The following is a 23,645-nucleotide window of genomic DNA, read 5'->3' on the forward strand; positions in this document are numbered from 1 at the left end:
TTAAGTTGGTTGCAGAGGGTGTCGGGGGAAAATGCCAAGCTCTTGCACTGGTGTCTTGCGTTGCAGGAATTCGACTTCACAGTCCAACACTAGAAGGGCTTTGAGCATGGCAATGCTGATGGCCTTTCCCGCCAGGACAATCCTCATGAACTGACAACCTCAAGAGCTGCCAGGCCAGCTCACCGGACGAGGTGGTCGAGGTAGAGACTGCGCTTTGAGTTGCGGGAGGTGTGGCGATAGTGGGGTTAATTAGGCCTTTAATAAAGGCATTATACCCGGCTTATTAACCCTAAATTGCATTGGGACGGAAGGGGTTAACTATATGTGCACCACACTGACATGTTTTCCCCTACTCCCTCTTTATTGTCCCCATGTTGCAGCTCATTCTCTTGCTGAAGTAATAGGAATGTATACAAACTGTGCCAATTGCTTTTGAGACACAAGAGGGAGCCGTGAGCGCTAAACCAAGCGCTGATTAAAGACGCGTGGTTATGTATGGGTGTCCGCGTTGAAAGTATAGGGATCCCTTTCTAAGCTTTTCACCTCGCAACCGCAAGGTTAATTGAGTAAGTGGTTTGCTGTCTAGCTGAAGTGGTTTTTGTCAAAATGTATCCGCTACCTTGTTAGCTTCATAAATTGAAAGAGGTAAAGTCAATTGACGTGATAATTGGGTTAAACCGCAAAACCACATCATAGCCCGTTCAATTAAATAAGCTGACTCACGATCGGAATAAGCTAGCACTCTAATTTTTGGAGTGCAGTGAGGAATAAAGAAACCATACACACACTGACAAACGGCTTACTCTGGGGCTCCACCATCTGTCCAGGACTGTTAGAACACGGTCTTTTAGGATAGGTTAAATGATGAGGCGTAATGTGCTGTTCCTTTAAACAGACTACTGCCTGGTTTATTCAGTCCCAGGCACTGAGACTGCCACACTGCATACACAAGAAACACAAGCAAAACAAAATCCTGCTCACCTGAGCACTAACTTAACTGAGGTTTTTCCTGACTAGGATTGGGGCGGCTTGTCCGCTTCCAATAAACAAAAATAAGGAACTTTGCAATATGATAAAGGTACAAAATGATTTAACCTGTGTGGGGAGAGGCTTTTCCCCTCTCTGCTTCCAGCAGCATTCCTGCCTCCAGTCTAGTGGGGAGAGGAACCAGGAAATCAGCCTTAAATACCTGATTTCTAACTAGCAGGACAGGTGACAGAAATCAGGCAGCAGACAAACTCTGGTCTGGATCCCTCATCCCTCAGTTCCAGCACTTGCCAAACTGTGGGATGGAGTGCATGCATTCTGAGGCTGCACTTTTCAGCATAAACAGGATAGAAACTATTCAGTATCCTGGGAGCCCTATATATGGAATTTATTACCATCCCCTGGTTTCTGTCACATATCCTCCCCCCCAGCTCAGACCTCGAGGGATGAGCGACCATGGATATTAGGGAGTGCATCCTTGACAACCCGTCAGCATTGCCATGTTTGTGCCCTGACCTGTGTTCCACAGAAAATTTAAAGGGTTGTAGGCTTAGGAACCACCTGGTTACTCTAGCATTCTTCTCTCTGTTTTGACACATCCAGGTGAGCGGTGCATGATCTGTGACCAACCGGAATTTTCTCCCCAAAAGATAGTATTTGAGCGTCTCTACAGCCCACTTTATTGCGAGACACTCTTTCTCGACTATGGAGTAATTTTCCTGGGGATTTAGTTTCCTACTTAAATAAAGGATTGGGTGCTCCTCACCTTGAGACTCCTGGGAGAGTACCGCCCCCAGCCCTACCTCAGATGCGTCGGTTTGGACTACGAACTCTTTGGAGAAGTCAGGTGTGACCAACACTGGTTGGGCACAGAGAGCTTCTTTCTGGCTTCTAAAGGCCTGTTCGGTTTCGGGGGACCACTTTACCATTAGCGGTCCTCTTGCTTTTCTGAGGTCGGTTAGTGGGGTTGCCTTAGTTGCAAAATTGGGAATAAACCTTCTATAGTAGCCAATTAACCCCAAAAAGGTCCTTACTTGTTTTTTTGTAACTGGCCTTGGCCAATTTTGTATCGCCTCTACTTTGAGTGTTTGGGGTTTGAGTAAACCTCTGCCAATAGAATACCCCAGATACTTGGCCTCCTCAAGACCAATAGTGCATTTAGCAGGGTTAGCAGCTAGTCCAGCAGACCGAACTGCGTCAAGCACATCTTGGACCTTTGGAAGGTGGGATTGCCAATCTTAACTATGGATTACCACATCATCCAGGTAGGCGGCAGCATACCGAGCATGTGGTTTTAAAATTTTATCCATCATTCTTTGGAATGTGGCGGGAGCTCCATGTAAGCCAAAAGGCAGCACCCTATACTGAAAGAGGCCGTTTGGGGTTGAGAAGGCTGTCTTTTCTTTTGCCCTTTCTGTGAGGGGAATCTGCCAGTACCCTTTTGTTAGGTCTAGGGTCGTGAGATATCGGGCTTTGCCCAGTCTCTCTACCAGTTCATCAACCCTGGGCAAAGGATAAGTATCAAATTTTGACACAGCATTTCGTTTACGGTAGTCATTGCAAAACCTTGTTGTACCGTCTGGCTTTGGGACTAAAACTATAGGGCTGTTCCACCCACTTTTTGATTCCTCAATTACGCCTAGTTTTAGCATTTTTTTAACCTCTAGACTTATAGCCTCTCTTTTGGCCTCTGGGATTCGGTACGGTTTAAGGTTAACTCGGACCCCCGGTTCAGAGACTAGGTCATGTTCAATTACGCTAGTTCTACCTGGCTGTGTAGAGAAGACTTCTTTGTTCCTTCTCACTAAATTCTGGACCTCTCGTTTCTGATGAATGGACAGGGTTTCAGCTATGCTAACCTCTGGGTCAGTTTCTCGATTCTCTGACGGACCTGGGGGTACTAGGGTTAACAAGACCTCTCTATCTTTCCAGGGCTTAAGTAGGTTTACATGGTAAATTTGCTCAGGTTTCCTCCTACCTGGCTGTCTCACCTTGTCATTTACTTCTCCCACTCTTTCCAAGACCTCATATTACCCATGCCACTTAGCAAGGAATTTACTCTCTATGGTGGGAACCAGAACTAGCACCCTATCGCCTGGAAAAAAAATTCTGACCCTAGCACCCTTATTATACGTATTCCTCTGTGCCTCTTGAGCTTTTTCCATGTGTTCCCTCACTATAGGTAGGACTGCAGCTATGCGGTCCTGCATCTGGGCAACATGCTCTATTACACTTCTGTATGGGGTAACCTCGTGTTCCCAAGTTTCTTTGGCTATATCCAGTAAGCCCCTTGGGTGTCGGCCATACAATAGTTCAAATGGGGAGAAGCCTGTGGATGATTGGGGAACCTCCCTAATGGCAAATAACAGGTACGGTAACAAACAATCCCAGTTTTTCCCATCCTTATCGACTGCCCGGCGTAACATGCTTTTTAAGGTTTTATTGAATCGTTCCACTAAACCATCTGTTTGTGGATGATAGACTGAGGTTCTGAGATGCTTGATTTTTAGGAGTTTACATAACTCTTTTGTTACTTGGGACATAAATGGTGTTCCCTGGTCAGTTAAGATCTCTTTAGGAATTCCGACCCAGGTAAACAGGACTATTAATTCTTTTGCTATGTTTTTAGTAGAGTTGTTACGTAGGGGAATTGCCTCCGGATATCGGGTGGCATAATCTAATATTACCAATATATGCTGATGTCCCCTAGCAGACTTTATTAGGGGTCCTACTAGATCCATAGCAATCCGGTCAAATGGTACATCTATTATGGGAAGGGGTACCAATGGGCTACGATACGCTTTGATTGGGGCGGTGATCTGACATTCTGGGCATGAGGAGCAATAATTTGTCATTTCTGCCAGAACCCCAGGCCAATATAAGCTTCGGAGAACCTTTTCTTTTGTCTTTTCCATCCCTAGGTGTCCCCCCAATGGGTGACTATGTGCGAGGTGTAATACTACATTTCGGAATGTACGTGGTACCAACAATTGTTTAGTTATAATGGATTTCCTTTTATCAACCCGATATACTTGGTCATTCTCTACCTCGAAGTAGGGGTAGGCAAGTGACCTATCTGGTTGGCCCGGAGTACTATTCTGGTCCCGTATATTCCCCCTTGCTTCCGCTAATGTGGGGGTCTTCCCACTGGGCCTTCTTAAAACTCCCAGGACTGACCTCTAGGTCAGCGAAGGTCTTATCCTGTTCTGGGGTGGTAAGCGCCTGTTCAACATCTTGATTTGGGGTATTCCCTACCAAGGTGGCCATGGGAAAGGGGATTTTACAGCACTCTTCCTCTTTCCCCTTTTTATTTGGGCCCTCGTCAACCTCCATTTCTGAAAAAGGGAAAGGATTTGTTTCTTCTGTTACTTCTTTATGGTCCGCTATTGAACTCTGGGCGCTATTCTGAGAGGAGGACCACATTTTTAGAAAATAGGGAACGTCGGTCCCTATTAACACATCATGTGCCAGTTTGGGTACTATACCCACTTTGAAATCTAAAGAACCAAACTTTGTTTCAATAAGAACATCAACAGTGGAATATTCGTGATTATCCCCATGTATACAACAAATTGCCACTCTATGTGAACTGTTTACCTGTTTTTTTCCAATAGGCAACAGGTATTCAGACACTAGTGTAACCATACTCCAAGAGTCAAGTAGTGCCCGAACGCTCTTACCATTTACCTTTACAAATGCCCAGAGATGGTTATTCAAGGGGTCCTCTGGGCTAGGGCACATACATTGAGACCACAACGAATAAGGTTCAATGCTGTTGCATTGCATTGGTTCAGTATTTAGTGGGCAAACTTTCGCGGTGTGGCCCCTCTCATAACAATTTACACATTTAGGTACATAGTCTGTGTACCACTTAGAGCCCATTTCCGGCTCTCCATGTTGGCTGTTGCCCTTAGTATGCGAGCCACTGTTGCTGGTGCTGTGTGAAGGCGGTCGTCGCTCTTCAGCCCCCCTTAACCCTGGTACCCTTTTACCGTCTCTGGAAGAGTCCTGAAATCTTGGGTAGTGGGATGCTCCATGACTGTGGGTTGCAGGTGCTCTTCTGCGGCAGTGTACCTTTCTACGAGGGCCACCAGCTCGTCTGCATTGTGGGGGTCACTCTGACTGACCCAACGGCGTAGAGCAGGTTGAAGTTTCCTAAAGAACTGGTCCATGACCAACCGTTCCACGATGTGGCTTGCTGAGTTGATCTCGGGTTGTAGCCACTTCCGAGCGAGGTGGATGAGGTCATACATCTGGGATCGGGTGGCTTTATCCAACATGAGAGACCATGCGTGGAACCTTTGGGCGCGAACGGCCGTGGTTATGCCGAGGCGGGTGAGGATCTCGAACTTCAATTTTGCATAGACGTTAGCTTCGGCTGGCTCTAGATCAAAGTAAGCCTCCTGGGGTTCGCCGCTTAAGAAGGGTGCGATTAGACTGGCCCACTCAGCTTCTGGCCAACCCTCTCTCTGTGCCGTGCGTTCAAAAGTGAGAAGATAGGTTTCAACATCATGCAAGGGCCCCATCTTCTGAAGGTAGTGGCTTGCCCTGGTCATTTTCGGGCCTGGGGCTGCGTCTGCCAGTGGAGTTTTAATGATAGCCTCTCTCAGGACCTCGAGTTCCTGCTGTAAGCCCTGGGTGAACCGTTGTTGCTCCTCTCTCAGCAAGCGGTTTGTCTCTTGCTGGGTTGCATTCGCGTTTTGCAGGGCTGCATTCGTCTGTTGCTGGTTTGCATTAATCTCTTGCTGGGCTATTAGCAGCTGTTGCTGGGCTGTATTTGTCTGTTGCTGGTTTGCATTTGTCTGTTGCTGGTTTGCATTTGTCTGTTGCTGGTTCGCATTCGCGCTTTGCAGGGCTGCATTCGCCTGTTGCTGGGTTTCATTCGTCTCTTTCTGGGCAGCTACATTGCGTACCAACGCACTCACCACGTCATCCATCTTGTTCAGGGGGAAGAAAAAGAGAAAAAAAAAAACCTCTTTTTTTTTTTTAAATTCTTTTACCCGCAGACCTTTAAGTGTTCTGCCCGCATTCTCCACCATATGTGACAAACGGCTTACTCCGGGGCTCCACGGTCTGTTCAGGACTGTTAGAACACAGTCTTTTAGGGTAGGTTAAATGACGAGGCGTAACGTGCTGTCCCTTTAAACAGGCTGCTGCCTGGTTTATTCAGTCCCAGGCACTGAGACTGCCACACTGCATACACAAGAAACACAAGCAAAACAAAATCCTGCTCACCTGAGCACTAACTTAACTGAGGTTTTTCCTGACTAGGATTGGGACGGCTTGTCCGCTTCCAATGAACAAAAATAAGGAACTTTGCCATTTGATAAAGGTACAAAATGATTTAACCTGTTTGGGGAGAGGCTTTTCCCCTCTCTGCTTCCAGCAGCATTCCTGCCTCCAGTCTCTTGGGGAGAGGGAAGAGGAACCAGGAAATCAGCCTTAAATACCTGATTTCTAACTAGCAGGACAGGTGACAGAAATCAGGCAGCAGACAAACTCTGGTCTGGATCCCTCATCCCTCAGTTTCAGCACCTGCCAAACTGTGGGATGGAGTGCATGCATTCTGAGGCTGCACTTTTCAGCCTAAACAGGATAGAAACTATTCAGTATCCTGGGAGCCCTATATATGGAATTTATTACCATCCCCTGGTTTCTGTCACAACACATATAAAGTTTATAGTAGTGGCACAAGCAAAACATACTTTATTAATAAACTGTTATACTGTTGGTTTTAAATGTGAAGACAGGAAAACTTTTTTCTGTGAGCCCAGGAAAAATCCTTTAGCATGAAAATATTCTAAGGCTGCGTCCATGGTTCTTGATTGCGTTCTGAGGCCCGCGGAGGCTGAGGGAAAGTGGGTGTTTTCCCTGGCCTTAGACCGTGCGCCGTCCAGGGGCGTGTCGGGTGTGTGTCGGGGTGCGGGCCAGTAACATCACGGAGCTGGTTCGCCCTCATTGGGCGAACCGCTCACGTGTCCGGCCCTGTGCTCTGGCGAGCGCCAAATCTAAATTTTGTATAAGACGTACACTTCCGCACATTTGCGGAAGCGAAGGCGATCCCTTTCTAAAGCCGCTCTCATTGCGGCTGTAGGGGCTCACTGGTAAGCACCAGCCCTTACGCGCTGACCATGCCCGAGGCCTAAGGGTGAATGAACTGAGGGATTTCTCAACTCCGTGCTTCAAAGACAACCTGCGGAGAGGGTGCCTCAATGTCTATGAGAAGTCCAGAGTTGAAAAGCCTCAGCAATCCTAGGTGTTAAGATGGCCAGGATATATTGAGTGCCAGATACCGGTGTAAATGATGGGTACTTCACACTTGGTGGCCAAACCCCAGAATTAGTGTCGCCAGGTAAGGGGCTGACCCCAGTATGCTAAGGTGCTCAGGTGTGAAGTTGATACATGTTCTGTGCAAACCGGGAGGCAGCTCCACCTCTTTCTGCGAAGTACTGGCTGTCACGGTAACTTATGACAAGATATAATATACACCAAATAACTGGGTTGAACTGAACGAGGCTTAGATATAATAAAGTATATTTATTCCTTAGGTGAACACAGCAATATAGTACAATTAACAGACAAGAAGGTAACACTTACTTAGGGGTTGGAATGATGAAGTAGTCACATAGCAATTCTCCAGCAATCAGGTAACAATCAAGATGTATCAAGAAGACAAAGACTGTAGGGTTGACAACAGTTTTAAATCTTTGCAACCCCATTCTTACCATTGAGTGCAGACTATTGGAGAACAATTACTGCACACAATCTCAAACGTGGGAACATTATTAACCCATGCCCCCCAGCTAGATGACACATGCGTACTGGGACCTAGAGGGTCTCATTTCTGTAGCCCCACACCCAAGTCAACGGCGCCGGGCAGTCTACCAAATGGGGTATCTGGCAGGATATTCTTTGTTTGTAGGTGTGAGTTATAGCACCTACAAATCACTCCAGCTTCACGCTTGTCCGCCCTCATGTAAACAGTTAGAGTGGCTGAGTCTTTTGATCAGGGCCTGGTTCTTAGACTTTGGGTCGCCCCCCTGACCATTTGCATTCCTTAGTGTGCAGGAATCTTCGCGGGCTTTTGTCCCCGCTTTGAAATACACTATGGTTCTGAATATACAACCATATTAAAATATCCGGTTTGGTCCAGCGGGTCGAAATGGCCCAGTTCTTAATGCCGGAATTGACTCACCATAGTGGCCAAATTTCAGCCCGCTGCGACCTTCAGAACCGGAGATATACAAATACAACATAAACTGTTTATTCGGTTAATACAAATTTCTCCCCTGTAGAATAACTCTCAGTTTTTCACTTATTCCCCATTGAAAACAACGGGCTCCGCCGCCATAGACTTTCAATGGTGAACCTCCGCCATTGGCATCTATGGGAGTCTGCCGCCATAGACTTACAACGGGGCACCGCCGCCGTGGAAGCCTATTGGGCTTCTCCACCATAGCCGGTCAATGGGAAACGGCCGCCATTGAAGTCTATGGGAAAAACTCACGAACCTCTATGGTGGTCCATACTCCGTCAGGTTGGTCGGAGAGGGTCGGGAATGGTTCTGCGGTCATGCCGGAACAGTGACTGCAGGTACCCCAAACCTCTGCCCTCTGGACCCTCCAGAACCGGAGATATGGGCTTATGATTTTCCGGGTTTCGGACTTAGCCGTTTTCTCGTGCTGCTTCTGCCACTGCCATTGAAACCTATGGCGTGACCCGCTCAGACAGCACGACCCTTTTCGGGGTCCTGGATTCTTGGACCCGGTGGTGGTCAAGTGCGGGGAGGCCTAGGAGCTAGGGGCAAAAAGAATTTTATTTCTGGGTGCCCTAGAATCTAAGATTCCCACGCCACTTGTTGTTGACCTTTAACTAATCGTGATGAAAGCTCTTTTTCAGATAATGTATCCGCTTTGTGGTTTTGCGGTTTGGACGGCTGCCAACCTATTCCTGGAGATCGCCGTCGAGGAATCTCCATTGAAGTCAATGGGCCCATTGACTTACAATGGTAAACTGCCGCTCCTCCTCTCGGACGCCACCTGCTGGTCTTCAAGGGAAACAGGTCCAAAACAGCTAGATCCTCCATTGAAATGAATGGAGCTCCAATGGCGGCCTATGGGATTCTGCAAACTGGTGCCTGCAAAGGCGGGAAAATTAAACAAAGGGCTATAATCACTATCTACCCATTAACCCTTGTCCTCCCGGATGGATCCCAGTGTGTGTGTGGCACAGACACTTGCATGCTGTAAATGCATTACAACAGGGGAACACACATTTTCATGTAATAGCAAGGTGAAAACCACATTCCTGGACCGCAGTCCATTTAACCCCTTGCCTCTCCTGGTGCGGTCAGGGGGTGGCCATATGGGGTGCAACCCCTTTAATACCGGGCCAATCCCCCTCTCCCTCTACACTGGTAAATCGGGGATAGGTGGGGGAAATATTCCCACGTGCGGGATTGGGTGCATATGTTAAGTATAGGACGCTGAACACTATAAAAATGCCAGCAGCCCAGTCCCAGTCAGATTCAGCTGATGTAACAACGATTTGACCAAGTTCCAGCATCTGCGATTCCGTGTGTGAGTGGTTAATAATATCGTAACCAAGGATCATCCCCCTCTTCTGGAATTCATTAGAGCTAAGGGTTCCCGAACGAACCCTGTAATGACTGAACAAACTTTTTCCTGTTGGCTGAGATATAGGGCTGGCAAGTTGCGCCCTAGCCAGGAACTGCTACACGGATCCTTTTGCGCACCCACTTGCATGCGTGCAGGGGTGCCCAGAGACTTTGTTTAATTCCAAGGACATTTGTTTTCATTTCCCCATCCCAGTAAGTGTTTTATTGAGTGTATATTGTGAAGATTTGTGTGTCTGTCTGAAAAGAAATAAATTACAATTTATTTTTCCCAACTTGTGTGCTCAGGGCAGAATCCCGGTATTAATGTGTAGATAAGACCTGGTCTACCGTGACACTCACTTTCGTTCCCGGGCTGTGCTGAACCAGGTACCCTAGTGGTGAGTGTCGTTACGTTTTCAAGGGTTAAAGGAGGAAACGATTGATTCATATACACTGTCCTGTTGTAAAAAAAAACTTTCCCATTTCCATAGAGGAAAAAAAGTTCAAAAAACAAAAACATAAGGAAAACAAATGTTTATTATAGATTGAAAGCAAAACATGGAACACTCAACATTTTTCTTTTTTGATCAATACAATAATTTCCCAAACATTCCCTGATGTAGGAAAATCTCTGGGACTTGAAACAAATAACTGATAGGGTAACACTTTATTTTTATCAGAGTAGAAGTGTCCCTGAATGTTACTGTGTAAAAAAAAAGTAAATGAATAATCATATATACTATAATTCTAAGTTGGATTCCTGTTTTCTGTTTATTTGTATGTCAGAAGCATCAAAATCTCACAAACGACGCCACGTAGCACCACAAAACTTTCACTGTACATTCTGCTGCGGATTTGTAGGTCAACACAACTATTTTGAGCTTCCAATGTCACTCACCTCCCAAGTTATGGACATTCTAAGTTTCCCTCGGCTGGACAGACGTAATGTTAGAGCAAGAGCAGGGGGCGGGGGGGGCGTGGCTACTAAGGGACGGGGGCGTATCCTTGCCTGGGGGGGAGAGATGTGCCAGATAGCAGGGGAAGATGTGCCAGATAATGGGGGGAGATGTTCCCTCAGACGGAGGGGACATGTGCCGGCAGCGGGGAAAGATGGACCAACGAGAGGGGGGCGGGAAAATGTGCAGTCAGTGAGGGGAGATGTACCAACGGGGGGGGGGAGAGATGTGCCGGCAGCGAGAGGACGTGCCACAACAGCACGGAGAGATGTACCGCCAGCAGGAGGGGGGGGAGTGGGGACATGTTCCGGCAGCGGGGGGAGACACACACACAGACAGACACATATACACACAGACAGACAGACACACACACAGACAGAGACAAATCTCACCCCGCACAACATCCCGCAGTGGGGGGGGGAGGGGTGGGCCCAGGGAGATGTGCTGGCAGCAGGGGGGAGGGGACATGTATTCAATATTACATTCCCCGCGCGAAGCCAGGTTCAAAAGCTAGTTAACTATGACAGTTCTACATAGATTATAACATTTTAGTTTACATTGCTTCCCCAATCTAATATCTACATTTCTCTAGGACTAACCCAGCATCTACAACTTTGAGATTAAAACAAAATGGAACAATTCCCAAACATTTTCTTTATTTCTTGTTAATCATGACATTTTTGCAGAACATAAGTGCAAATTGAACATTCTATAAAAAAAAAACTAAATCCAGGGTTTCATATCATGAACTGGTTTTCTGTGATCCATGTGTGGGTTTACTCGCAAGTCTTTCATTTTATTTGGCTTTTTTGACGCACAGAAATATTTTAGCAATAAAGTTTTTCCCACGTGGGACAATCACACAGATTCTACTCCATGGTGGTGTGTGACAAGTCTTTCAAGGTTAGGGAAAAAATAATATGCCATGGGAAGTTCCATTTCTCTCTTGTATGAGTTTGTCTGGTGTGTAAGACTTGAGTTTTCAGAAAAGCATTTCCCACATTTAGGCAAAAAATACATTGTGAATTTTGATGCAATAAATAGCGGCTTTCCTAAAAATATTGAACGTAAGTCTCTCTCCTTTGTGTATTCTCTGACATACTGTAAAATTCGATTTGGAAGCAAAGTATTTCCCACATGTATGGCACACATTATTTCTCTTCTGTATGAGTTGTCTGGTGTTGAAGAAGATTTGACCTGTGAGTAAAGCAATTCCCACACTAAGTTCAAGCATAAGGCTCTTCTCTTGTATGAATTATCTGATGTCGATTAAGGCTGTGCTTATAGTGACGGCGACACGACATCGCCTGAAAACAAAAGCATTGTTGCCGTCGCAAGCGCTTATAGTAACGACGATGCGACGGCAGCGACCAAAAATTTGGAAGCCGCTAAAATTTGCTTTTTCAGAAGCTGTCGCCACATGTGATAGCCTCTGAACCAATCAATGGTGACGTCACCCGTCGCATCGCCGTCGCCCGCACTATAAGCGCAGCCTAAGAGCGGACTTACTAGAAGTGTTTCCCACAGTCAGTGAACGTATGACGTTTCTACCCTGTGTGGTTTCTTTCATGTACAATATAACAAGTTTTGGTAGCAAAATGTTTTCCACATTCACTTCATTAATTAGGGCTTCTTCTCTCCTGTGTGTAATCTCTGATGTATAATATGACTACAGTCGTGTGAAAAAGAAAGTACAGCCTCTTTGAATTATATGGTTTTACATATCAGGACATAATAACAATCATCTGTTCCTTAGCAAGTCTTAAAATTAGGTAAATAAAACCTCAGATGAACAACAACACATGTCCTACTGGCCAAAGGGTTAAACTAAATTACCCCTTTTCAAGGGAATATATAGGTATTGAACTGTGTATTTTTGTCACATTGGAAGTAGCTTTGGGCATTTGTGTTTGTTTTTGTCAATACTTAGCATCTTAATTCCTATGGAAGCAGTAAGGGTGTACTTAGTTTTTCACACATGACTTCCCCATTTTGGCATTATTTTGGTTAAATAAATCATGACACGGTGTAATTTGTCATGTGTTGTTGTTCATCTGAGGTTGTATTTACCTAATTTTTCGACCTGCTAAGGAACAGATGATTGTTATTATGACCTGATATGTAAAACCATTGAATTCAAAGAGGGTGTACTTTCTTTTTCACACAATTGTATATTTGTGAGTAAACCGTTTTCCACAGTCATTACACACACTCTCGTGTGTGTTTTCTGATGTATAATAAGACTACATTTGAAAGCGAAGTGTTTCCCACATTCATTGCATTTATGAGGCTTCTCTCCTGTGTGTATTCTCTGATGCGCAACAAGATTAGATTTGCGATTGAAGTGTTTCCCAGATTCCTTGCATTTATGAGGCTTCTCTTCTGTGTGCATTTTCTGATGTTCAAGAAGACTGGATTTGTAAGCAAACGGTTTCCCACATTCATTGCAATTATGAGGCTTCTCTCCTGTGTGTGTTTTCTGATGTACAGTAAGATCAGATTTGAAAGTAAACGGTTTCCCACATTCATTGCATTTGTGAGCATTCTCTCCTGTGTGTGTTGTCTGATGTTTAACAAGATTAGATTTGCGCTTGAACTGTTTCTCACATTCATTGCATTTGTGAGACTTCTCTCCTGTGTGCGTTTTCTGATGTCTAACAAGATTAGATTTGAAAGTAAACTGTTTCCCACATTCATTGCATTTATGAGGCTTCTCTTCTGTGTGTGTTTTCTGATGTGCAACAAGATTAGATTTGCGAGTGAAGTGTTTCCCACATTCCTTGCATTTATGAGGCTTCTCTCCTATGTGCTTTCTCTGATGTTCAAGAAGACTGGATTTGTAAGCAAACGGTTTCCCACATTCATTGCATTTATGAAGTTTCTCTCCTGTGTGCATTTTCTGATGATGAACAAGATAAGATTTTAAAGTAAACTGTTTCCCACATTCATTGCATTTGTGAGGCTTCTCTCCTGTGTGTATTTTCTGATGTTTAACAAGATAAAATTTGCAAGTGAAGTGTTTCCCACATTCCTTGCATTTATGAGGCTTCACTCCTGTGTGTATTTTCTGATGATGAACAAGAAAGATTTTAAAGTAAACTGTTTCCCACATTCATTGCATTTGTGAGGCTTCTCTCCTGTGTGTATTTTCTGATGTTTAACAAGATACAATTTGCAAGTGAAGTGTTTCCCACATTCCTTGCATTTATAAGGCTTCACTCCTGTGTGTATTCTCTGATGTTTAACAAGATTAGATTTGTAAGTAAACTGTTTCCCACATTCATTGCATTTATGAGGCTTCTCTCTTGTGTGTGTTTTCTGATGTACAATAAGATGAGATTTGCGAGTGAAGTGTTTCCCACATTCCTTGCATTTATGAGGCTTCTCTCCTGTGTGTGTTTTCTGATGTACAATAAGATGAGATTTGTTAGCAAAGTGTCTCCCACATTCATTGCATTTATGACCCTTCCCCTCTGAGGGGAAATTGATATTTCCATTGTCCTATCTGTTGAACATGCTGCAGTGTGGATCCAGCTTGTGGATCCATTTGTTGGAAGGAAATGCACAGCGAGTGTATCATAACAGTATAATCTAACATTTCATTCACTATGAGCATCATTTGACAAATTCGAGTTTGGTTATATTTTTTATGCCACTCTATGTATTGGCTGTCCTCTCTCTATATGTAATCATTACAAAGACAATTCAGAACTTGAATATGGAAACAAAAGATATAGAAAAAAAGACTCCTCTCCATGCTTCTAAATAATATCACCACCCTGAAAGTAAAAGGTGATGCTCCTAAAGATGGGCCACAGGACTTCCCGGTGTCACGATCCCCATTGGTAGCAATCACATGTTCGGGATCTCCCCAGGGGGACAAACAGAAGCAGAGGGGGCTCTGATCAACCCATAGAAAACTAGCATTTTAAGCATGATTTATCTGGAATGACCCAAGAACCTAAAGTATGGCATAACAGATTCTGGGCCATAGAAGGTACATTATTAGAGTAATCTAAAGGTTAAAATAACAAAAGACAAAAATGCCCAATGCTACATCCAATGTGACAAAATACATACTGCAGTACGTCAGTGCTGATATTCTCATGAGCAAGGGTCATCTAGTTAAACCCCTTGGCCAAAGCATTATAAGCCTGCAGCCACGTCATGGCATAACCAAATTGCAGGTCCTTACACTATCTGATAAAATTCTTATGTTCCTTTGTTGGAGGGAGAATAACCAAATTGGGAACAAGAAAAAAACTGCTACTTGGAAAGTGGGGCGGGGTGAGCTTAACGGGTTCTTGAGCTTTCTGAGATATGTTGTGTTTATTGATTTTAAAGGTTAAAATAAGGAATTCTAAGGAATTTTTCCTAATTACTTTTAATACTGATGCACGACATCATTTCCTTGAGTACATACCTACACATAAATTTGAATTGTAATAATTTTTTCTGCACATAGGGGAAATATGGGCCCTGATCTACTTTCTTCACCCATGTTCAACTCACCTGTGCTGGTACAATCAAGGCTTTCCATCTCTTGAGCTTCCAGGTGACTCTTCACATTCGGCCCCTCTATTTGCTCAGCCCTTGGTACAATTTCATCTTTAACTTCACCTGCTCAAATCATTCAATACCAATTACATTTTCTTATTTCATTGACTTTGCCATATTTAATAGATATTCTACTTAATGTGTTTTACTGTTTTACACATGGCAGTGGGTACCAAATTGGATAGCTCCTCACCTGTAACCGCTGTTGGACAGAAAACTCTTCTGTAGGTACTAGTACTGTATATAAGGCCCTCACCTTACATGCAAGAACAGTATTTTCTCTTTCCTACAGCTTAGCAGTAGGTTTTGTTATTTTGAAATAGGACTCACCGTGCAGTTCAATTCAGGAGTCGTCAGCCTCTCCTCCCTGAAGCACCATCTGGAACACAATCAGTGAAACACAAAGCCAGGGTAGGCCTTATAGGGCTGGTAATATAATCCCATGTGAGTGCTGAGGATCGGAAGTGGTCACTATGTCTTTAAGTGGCATGTGCGATGAAGTCATAGGAATAAAATGAGGTTGATTCAGGTAAACCTGCGTATACACAGTGAAATACAAAGATACAGGAAATATACACCTTTACTGGGTGCTGGGGTTGAAATCTGGGTTAAACTAGGTGCAGGGCCCTGTCTTCGGTAGTCTTACCCTGACCAGGAAATCAACCCGGCTCTCCTGGTCCTCTTTTCGGCTAAAAACCTTAGCGGCGACCGCTACTTTCTAAAATGAGAACTTGGTCCTCGCATCTTACTTATTCTCTGCTTGACAGACTTTCCTAGCTTCAAAATGAAGCCGGTTGCTCTCCTATTTTGAACACTTTGAAAAGTCCACCCTAGCTTCATCGACTCAAGCCACAAAATTGTCTGGTTCTTCGACTGGTGCTTTTCCTTACATACCCTCCGCTAAGCTATCTTCAGCATGGAGAAAGGAGTAGCAACTAGAGCGTGGGAATTCATCCTCACTAGTGTCACGGGAGGCCAGGGATTTACACCTTTATTCTGGGATCATATCACTGAGCAAAACCAAGTAGTAAAACAAATTGCGATTTATTCCTTAGAAACAGACATACACACAGTGGATTACAATATACAGGAGAAAACACACTTACTGGGGGTCTGGGCTACAAAACTAAACTTTCCTAGTTTAAATAGTCCATAAAAAAAAAGTCTTTAGGTTAACCGGGACTCAGCCCAAAAAGTCCTGGAACTCAAATCGGCATGAGTTACAGCCACCGCTGTATTTCTTCCGGAGATGCCAAAATCCCTTGACCAGAAGATAGTACCAAATGTCTTGGTACTCTTTTCGGTGTGTAGTTCCAGCCGCGACCGCTACGTTCTCTTCTCAGAATTTGGCCCCGAATGTGGGACTTAGAAAATTTCTTGGCTCGAAAATCTCTGAAGCCGGTCACTGCTATTTTTCCAAGAGCATCTTTTGGTGAGTTCAAATTTACTGCTGCTGTTTTGGCGCTTAGAATCTGCGGTCCGGATTGGCTGCTGGACTTCTTATAGTATTTCAGATTCATTCATGAAATACTACAACTAAACCGAGCCTGGAAACATTACAACCATCCAATCAGAGGGCTGCCAGTCTTCTAAAGCCGGGCAAGCGGTTCTTCTGACTGTAGAAATGGCATGGGCGAGTTTGCCACCTTAGCCACTTGTTATTCAAAAGCCACCCGATGGGTTAGGCGCCTCCAAGCATGGGAAGGCAAATGCTAGCCGCGAAGGCTTACATTGTTTCCCAGACGTGGGTACTCCACTCAACCATCCTGCCCAAATTGCTGTAACACCTCTGGTAGCATCTGTGGCTTTCAAGTACGGACAGGCAGACTTAGTGGCACCACAAATTGGTAGCCCACTAGCACCCCTCAGGGTACCGTCTTTAAAAGTCCCAGTTTATAAGTATAATACATTTACAAACATCACAGTTTAATAAAAATATACTTTTACACTTTTACCTTTGCTATGTCTTTTGAGCTTTGAGGGGTAGAAGGGGACTATATACTTTTATATCCAATAGCCATATCCCCCAAACACTGTAAACCTGACAGACTGTAAAAACCTTATAACCACATTGGCTATGAAACATTTTATGAAACAGAAGAAAAATGGGAAATATTTCTCATACGTCCCACAGTGAAATGAAAAGATGCTTAGCTTCAATCTCAGAGCGGTGGTTCCTTCCCTTTAACAAAAAAAAAAAAGAATTTTCTTTAGATCCAAAAAACGCTTAGGCACACTCTCAGGGCTGTATCTCTTTCCTTTACTGAAACTAGGACTTAGGTTTCATAAAACCTCTCGCAACTTAATATACAGTTGGAGAAACCCCCCAGAACCTCTATACTGATTCTGGGGTACCTGGGCATATACTGGGGAACCCTATCTAACTTAGGGAACCTTGACAGTACCCAGGATACATAAATCCCTATGCCCTCATTTACCTTTCTGGTCTGTGCTGAAGCAGAGAGACCTGGCGTGGAGTCGCGTAACTGTTTTCAACATATGTCCCCAGGACTCTGACCCGATTCCAGATACATTTATTGGGGTAACCAGCAACTCTGGACCCCTTCTATCTAGACACATTCTGACAACACTTTTACCGCAAAGTTCCCCCTGAAACTCGTAGCCTGAGATTCTCCACTGGTTAGCACTCCTGGAAAGGTAAAACACACATAAAATCTTTATTGTCATACAGCTACATTCATTGCAGGCACAATACACAGGTTGAAGAGCACACACTCTAAAACCTGAAATAGGGCTCAGAGGTTAGCAGCCGGCATAATACTTTTATTGATGGTCTGGTTACCCTTCACCGTCACAACCAGCCAATAGGAATTGGAGCTCGTGCTTTGGCTGATGTTAGAGGAGGGGGCATGCCAAGGTGGCTCTGTATGCCCGTGGGCGGGACATATGAATTGATCAATGGGAAACGTGCCGACATTCTGCCGCTTCCCCCAGTCAACCCATTGCCACCTACTGAACAGACCAGAGTGTCCTCCCCGCATGGGGTCTATGTTCTCCGGACTCAGTACTCCGCCCAGCCACATAGCACCCCGACACCTCAACATCCGTCTCCTCTTTGAACTACGGACTCTATGCAGGCATGCTGGCACCTTAAGCAGAAAAAAAACCTGCACCTCTCACCAACTGGAAGTTCACATAGAAGCCTCACGTGACCTCTATAAGTTTCATGAGCCAAACACGTAGAGGTCACGTGAGGCTGCAGTAAATTCTGTAGACCTGGAAGCCAATCACATCAGTGAGAAGAGTGGGTGATCTCCAGGCTCTGACGTTTCACCAGGATAAAAGCAGTTTTATGGCCAGTTTTCTATTTCCTTCCAAAAAGTATTTCCCATTTCATTTACATGAAGTAATCATCCTTCCTTCATATTCCTATCCTCTCTATATTAAGGTATCTCAGTTGTATTTTTACAACCATGGGAGAAACCGAAGTCTGTCCTGCAGGTAAGGTGAGGGACTTATATAATAGGACCTGCAGAAGAGTTTCCTGTCCTACTACGGCTGAAGGGAAGAAAGAAAATAACAGTAAACTGAATACATTTTCTCTTTTTTCCCCTAAAACATTTTTTTATTAAAATGGCCTTACTAGAAATGAACATTGGAATATAAATACTAACAATTTTAAAGGGTTTTAAACAGCAAAACATATTCACATGAACAAAACATTTAAGATCTCGGGGAGACTATTTACTAATTCTGACCCATGTTCCATGGAGATTATTATCCTGTATGTTACTCACCTGCACTGGTGTCTGGGTGGATTTGCCCCAGTTGAATGTCCTTTTCCCCACTCTCATCCTCTCCCTGCTCTTTAATTGATACAATATCTAAATTTTCATTGTGGAGGCCTGATAGTTCCAATAGAGAATTAAACAGATGTGTATGCATTTACATCAGTACGTTATAGCAGTTTAAAGACATTGTAAAAATGTATATTCTTAAGAATATTTTATGGACTTGTCCCATCTCAAAATTAATTGACCCTATCTTCATAGGATTCACATATAAATTAAGATATAAAAACATTTTAATTAAGAGTTTTTTACCCACAAGGGTTACATCGCCATTTTAAAACACTTGGGACGGTGTTCTGCTAACAAAGCAGAGAGAGAGACTGCAAACTTGTGTCTCTGCTGATATCTTTTACGTAACTGGCATCAACCTTGAGTGGGATATTTTGGTTCAAGTCCATAACAAAACATAGTTCTATATACAACTATTCAAAAAGCGCTACTCAACTAAATACTAATCTATTAACAAGTGCATTAATATTGAAAAAAGTATATATTATATAAATATATTATGCTGGTGAATGTATGTATTGTGAAAAACATCTATAAAAACTCTAAGAAAACACAGCTAAATAAAAGAACAATTGATAGCTTTTTAGCAATAAATCAGCTGGTGAAGCAACTCAATATCCATCCTCCACTGGGGGGTAAGCAAATAAGTCCAAAAAAAAATCATTAGAGCTCATAGCTTCCAGCTGGATTTAGTAGAAGTACTGCAACCCCGTGGCTTCGCTGATGAAGCCGAGTACCCCGGCGAAATGCGTAGGATGGAGATAGCCGAGTAAACAGAGAACATTTCCCAGCCCACATTGACTTTCCTGGACAAGAAGGACTGAGTGCACTTGTGCAACCACACGCCGACGGAGCATACCTACCAGAGACTCTCACATCCACCACCAGTTTAAGTTCTTTCAAATCTAAGGCTGTCTCACATTTTAATCTGGTCTGTAACTGTTTCATACGCCCATAATATATATTTTCTTTAACTGTGCACGCAATCTCTTGTATATAATGTATACCCTGTTCATTTATGTAACTGTATTTGTAACCATGTATTATTTGTTTTACTCTGTGCCCAGGACATACTTGAAAACGAGAGGTAACTCTCAATGTATTACTTCCTGGTAAAATATTTTATAAATAAATAATAAATAAATAATATCGACAGGTAGGTTTGAGGATGGAATCCAAACTACACTATAGGGAAGCTGTGTCTTCAGCCCGAGCGACCCTAGAGGATTTGTGCAGGAAAGTGATCGATGGGAGAGCTAAATGAGAGACTCCTCAAATGCTAAATGCGTAAAAGAACTTCCCAAATGTGAGTGCAACCATTGGATGTTAGTTAATACACTGTTGGTTAACTTTTGGAAACAAATTGCACTATTATTTCTTTTTTGTTCTCGTCCCTTTTTTATTTTCATCTCTACCATTTTTGTTACACGTGAGTTTGTCTGTATGTCACTTCTATTAAATCTAGCAGGAAGTTATGAACTTTTTTCAAACATAGTTCTACCTGAACTCCTGTTTAACGGGATTCCTAAAGATTTGAGGGACTCGTCATTATCCACCATTATGTACTTGTAAAGCCCCTTGTGTCCTATATAGTCCCACTCCTCCATAGAGAAATAGACTGCAACATCCTCACACCTTATAGGTACCTGAGACAGAGAGAATCCCATTCAGCGTTCACATAGAGCTATTTATTCTGAAATACCAATTACTTATAAAGAGACAGTAAAAGAACAACATGCAGAGAATCAGAGAGAAGATAGAATAATACACACAGGTCCAGACAGAGCGTAGTCAATAAAGGGTAACTACTGTACTCGCTCTAATTTGGTATGTTCCAAGACCCCTGGCTGTTGGTTTCTCCTTGACATATTTCCTTCTTGAACAGCCAACCATACTGTCTCTTTCAGCCAGCAGCCGTCTTGAGAAGTCACCTCACCTATCTCCTCTGGAAAAGTTAATATAATTAACTTCTCCCTTATATTTGTTACCTGCCCAGCCCACCCTCCTTTTTGTTACTGATGTTCTACAATAGAGATTACAGAAGAAAAGGACTCTGTATGCATCAAAAGAGTTAAGCTGCCTGCATCTACTAACTTGCCACAGTGAGCTTGGGACAGAACAGTAATGAATCTGGTATAATGTAACATTCACCAGCAGTGCTCACCTCTCCAGTTAGCAGGTGGATGCTGCTATGGGGGGAATTTTTCCTCACAATTATGTATTCCTACAGAATGAAAGAGAGTTATGTATGAGATGAGAGATGAGGAGAGGGGATATGAGACGAGGAGAGGGGATATGAGATGAGGAGGGGGATATGAGATGAGAGGAAATTAAGGCATGATTTATTTTAAAAACCCATATAAAATTTGGCACATTTTTTTTAAATGTTGTATTATGCAAGTATTTTTATGTATTTGTATTCACATTTATATTGTATATCGATACCGATTTAATAAAGTTTTTTCTCATGTGGATTTGGATTAAATCAGTCGGGGTGGGCCAGAAAATTATCATAGATGAAAAGGAGGGCTCGTGCTTAAAAAGGTTGCTCACCTGTCACGGGAGACCAGGTTAATCAACACCTTTTTATACCGGGATCATTGATCGAGCAAAGCAAGGAGGTAAAATAAATTGTCATGTATTTCAGGAAAAGACATACACACAATTTACAGGGTTAACACACTTACTGGGAACGGGGCTAACAAATAAAATAGTCCTTTAAACAAAATTCACAAAAATGACCTCTGTAGGAGCCCTTTCCAATGACCGGGAGGTACTCACAAACTCCTGGAACTGATTTCGGCATGCAATGCCAGCCGCGATCGCTACGTTCTCAAAAGCAGGACTTAGAAACTTTTCTTTTTTATATTTCATAATTTTTTATTGAGATTTTACAGGGAGAAGCATACATGATAAAATATCACAAATCTAGGTAGAGGGTGGAAGATCGACACAACACATGGCTATATGCCGAGTGGTGGAGGCATAGCTTGAGTGATTTCAGTAGAAGCGTTCTCTTCCCCAGATCTAATGACCATGTCCTCTTGCCGCGCACCCCCCCAGCCGAGCGGGCGCGCACCCAAGGAGCCAGGTCTATGTTTCCCCTTTGGAACGAGAAAGAGGGAGATAGAAGGTTGGACTAAAGGGGGGAAGAAACGGAAAAAGGAGAGCAAGAAGAGAAGTGAAGGGGAAGGGAGGGAAAGGGAAGCGTGTGGGGAGGAGGATGAGAGGGGGAGGAGCCACCCCAGCCCGGATGCCCCGGCCAAGTTCCAGAACGTTTCTTAATGGCGCCAACATCCAGCGTTTTTGTTTTTAGTCGTAGGGCCATTCGTCCCAGATTCTGTTGAATTTATCAACATCTTGTTTCAAAAGAGCCGATAGCATCTCCATTGATCTGACCTCCCTTATTCTGGCTAGCACCATTTGTTTGCTAGGCGGTTTGATCTGCTTCAATTTTGCAGCAATTGTGCAGCGAGCTGCTGTTAGGATGAACAATACCAGTTTTTTGGATGAGTTAGGGAGATCCTCCATAGGTTTTGCTAATAAGAATGTCAGTGGACTCAGCTGGACCTCTAATCCCAACGTCTCCTCCACCAGGGAGTGAATCATACTCCAGAACGGCCGAATACCAGGGCACGTCCAACAGATATGTACCAGGTCTCCCTTCTGGCCACAGCCCCTCCAACAGAGGTCGGACAAACCCGGGAAGACCTGGCTCAGCCTACTCGGGGTTTAAATTGATGTTTTAGCTGCTGCTTCCCAAATGTCCTTCCAGTCATCTCTACCTATCTCTAGATTGAGGTCCTCAGTACATTTTAACATGTAGCTATGGTTGACGGGTATCAAGGATCGTGCTAACCCCTCATATAGTCCTGAGATCAAACACTTCCGATACGCCCCTACTGCGCACCGCTTCTCAAAGTTAGTAGGTTTTTCAAACTTAGAGTTGGGAGCAACTCCCATCAGGAAGTGTCTGATCTGCAGGAAGCTGAACATAGGGAGGGGCTACTGGGTGGTATTTCTTCTGTATTTCAGAAAAAGACATGAGCTTTCCCCTGTCTATCAAATCGGAAGCCTTTGTTATACTGGCCTTTTTAAATTGTTTTAAGTCCCTGGGGTCGCAACCCGGGGGGAAATCAGGGTCGCCGAATAGATGAGTGTTTTCTGAAGGGGAAGATGTTAAACTATATTTAGGTTTAGACTTATAACCTTATCCTCCACGTGCATCTCATAGCTCCCAGGCTTGTCTTGCCTGACACTATCTCCTCTCCCCCCCCAGACCACAATAGGGCCGGGAGAGCGAGGGGAGAGACGTAGGAGGTCTCAATCTCCAACCAGCAGCAGGACGCTGGATCATTGTTCCAAGTCACCGCCTGTTTTTTATTTTTTTATCAATCTTTTTTATTGGCATTGACATTAACATGAATGAGTACATACTTTTCAATAACATAAAATTGCTTAAGTACGACTTTATTGAGTGCATGCTAGCCAACATTGTTTTTTAATAGTAGGGGTTAAGGGAGTGGAGGAGGGGGATGGGTGGGGGGGGACTGGGAGTGGAGGAGGGTAGACAGACAGAGGGGGGAGGGGGGGAGGATTGGAGAGAGGGAAAGGGATGGGGGGTGCGGGGGGGAAATCCCCCTTGGCTCGTCTACGTCTCCCACCTTTGGGATCTGGGTTATTCCCTTCACTAGGGTTTGTGCTTTA

General features: G+C 44.0%; 1 protein-coding gene across 1 annotated transcript; it reads right to left on the reverse strand.

Moving 5' to 3' along the window:
• Positions 1–22,547, reverse strand: LOC142471452 (uncharacterized). Its single transcript, XM_075578254.1, is given in 10 exon segments — positions 1–150; positions 11,663–11,757; positions 12,712–13,644; positions 13,647–14,061; positions 14,336–14,427; positions 15,073–15,180; positions 18,876–18,983; positions 20,440–20,584; positions 21,103–21,162; positions 22,338–22,547. Coding segments are annotated over 10 exon segments (2,316 nt in total).
• Between the last annotated feature and the right edge of the window lie 1,098 nt (positions 22,548–23,645).

This window comes from Ascaphus truei, chromosome 20 (genome assembly GCF_040206685.1).
Source record: "Ascaphus truei isolate aAscTru1 chromosome 20, aAscTru1.hap1, whole genome shotgun sequence".
Lineage (NCBI taxonomy): Eukaryota > Metazoa > Chordata > Amphibia > Anura > Ascaphidae > Ascaphus > Ascaphus truei.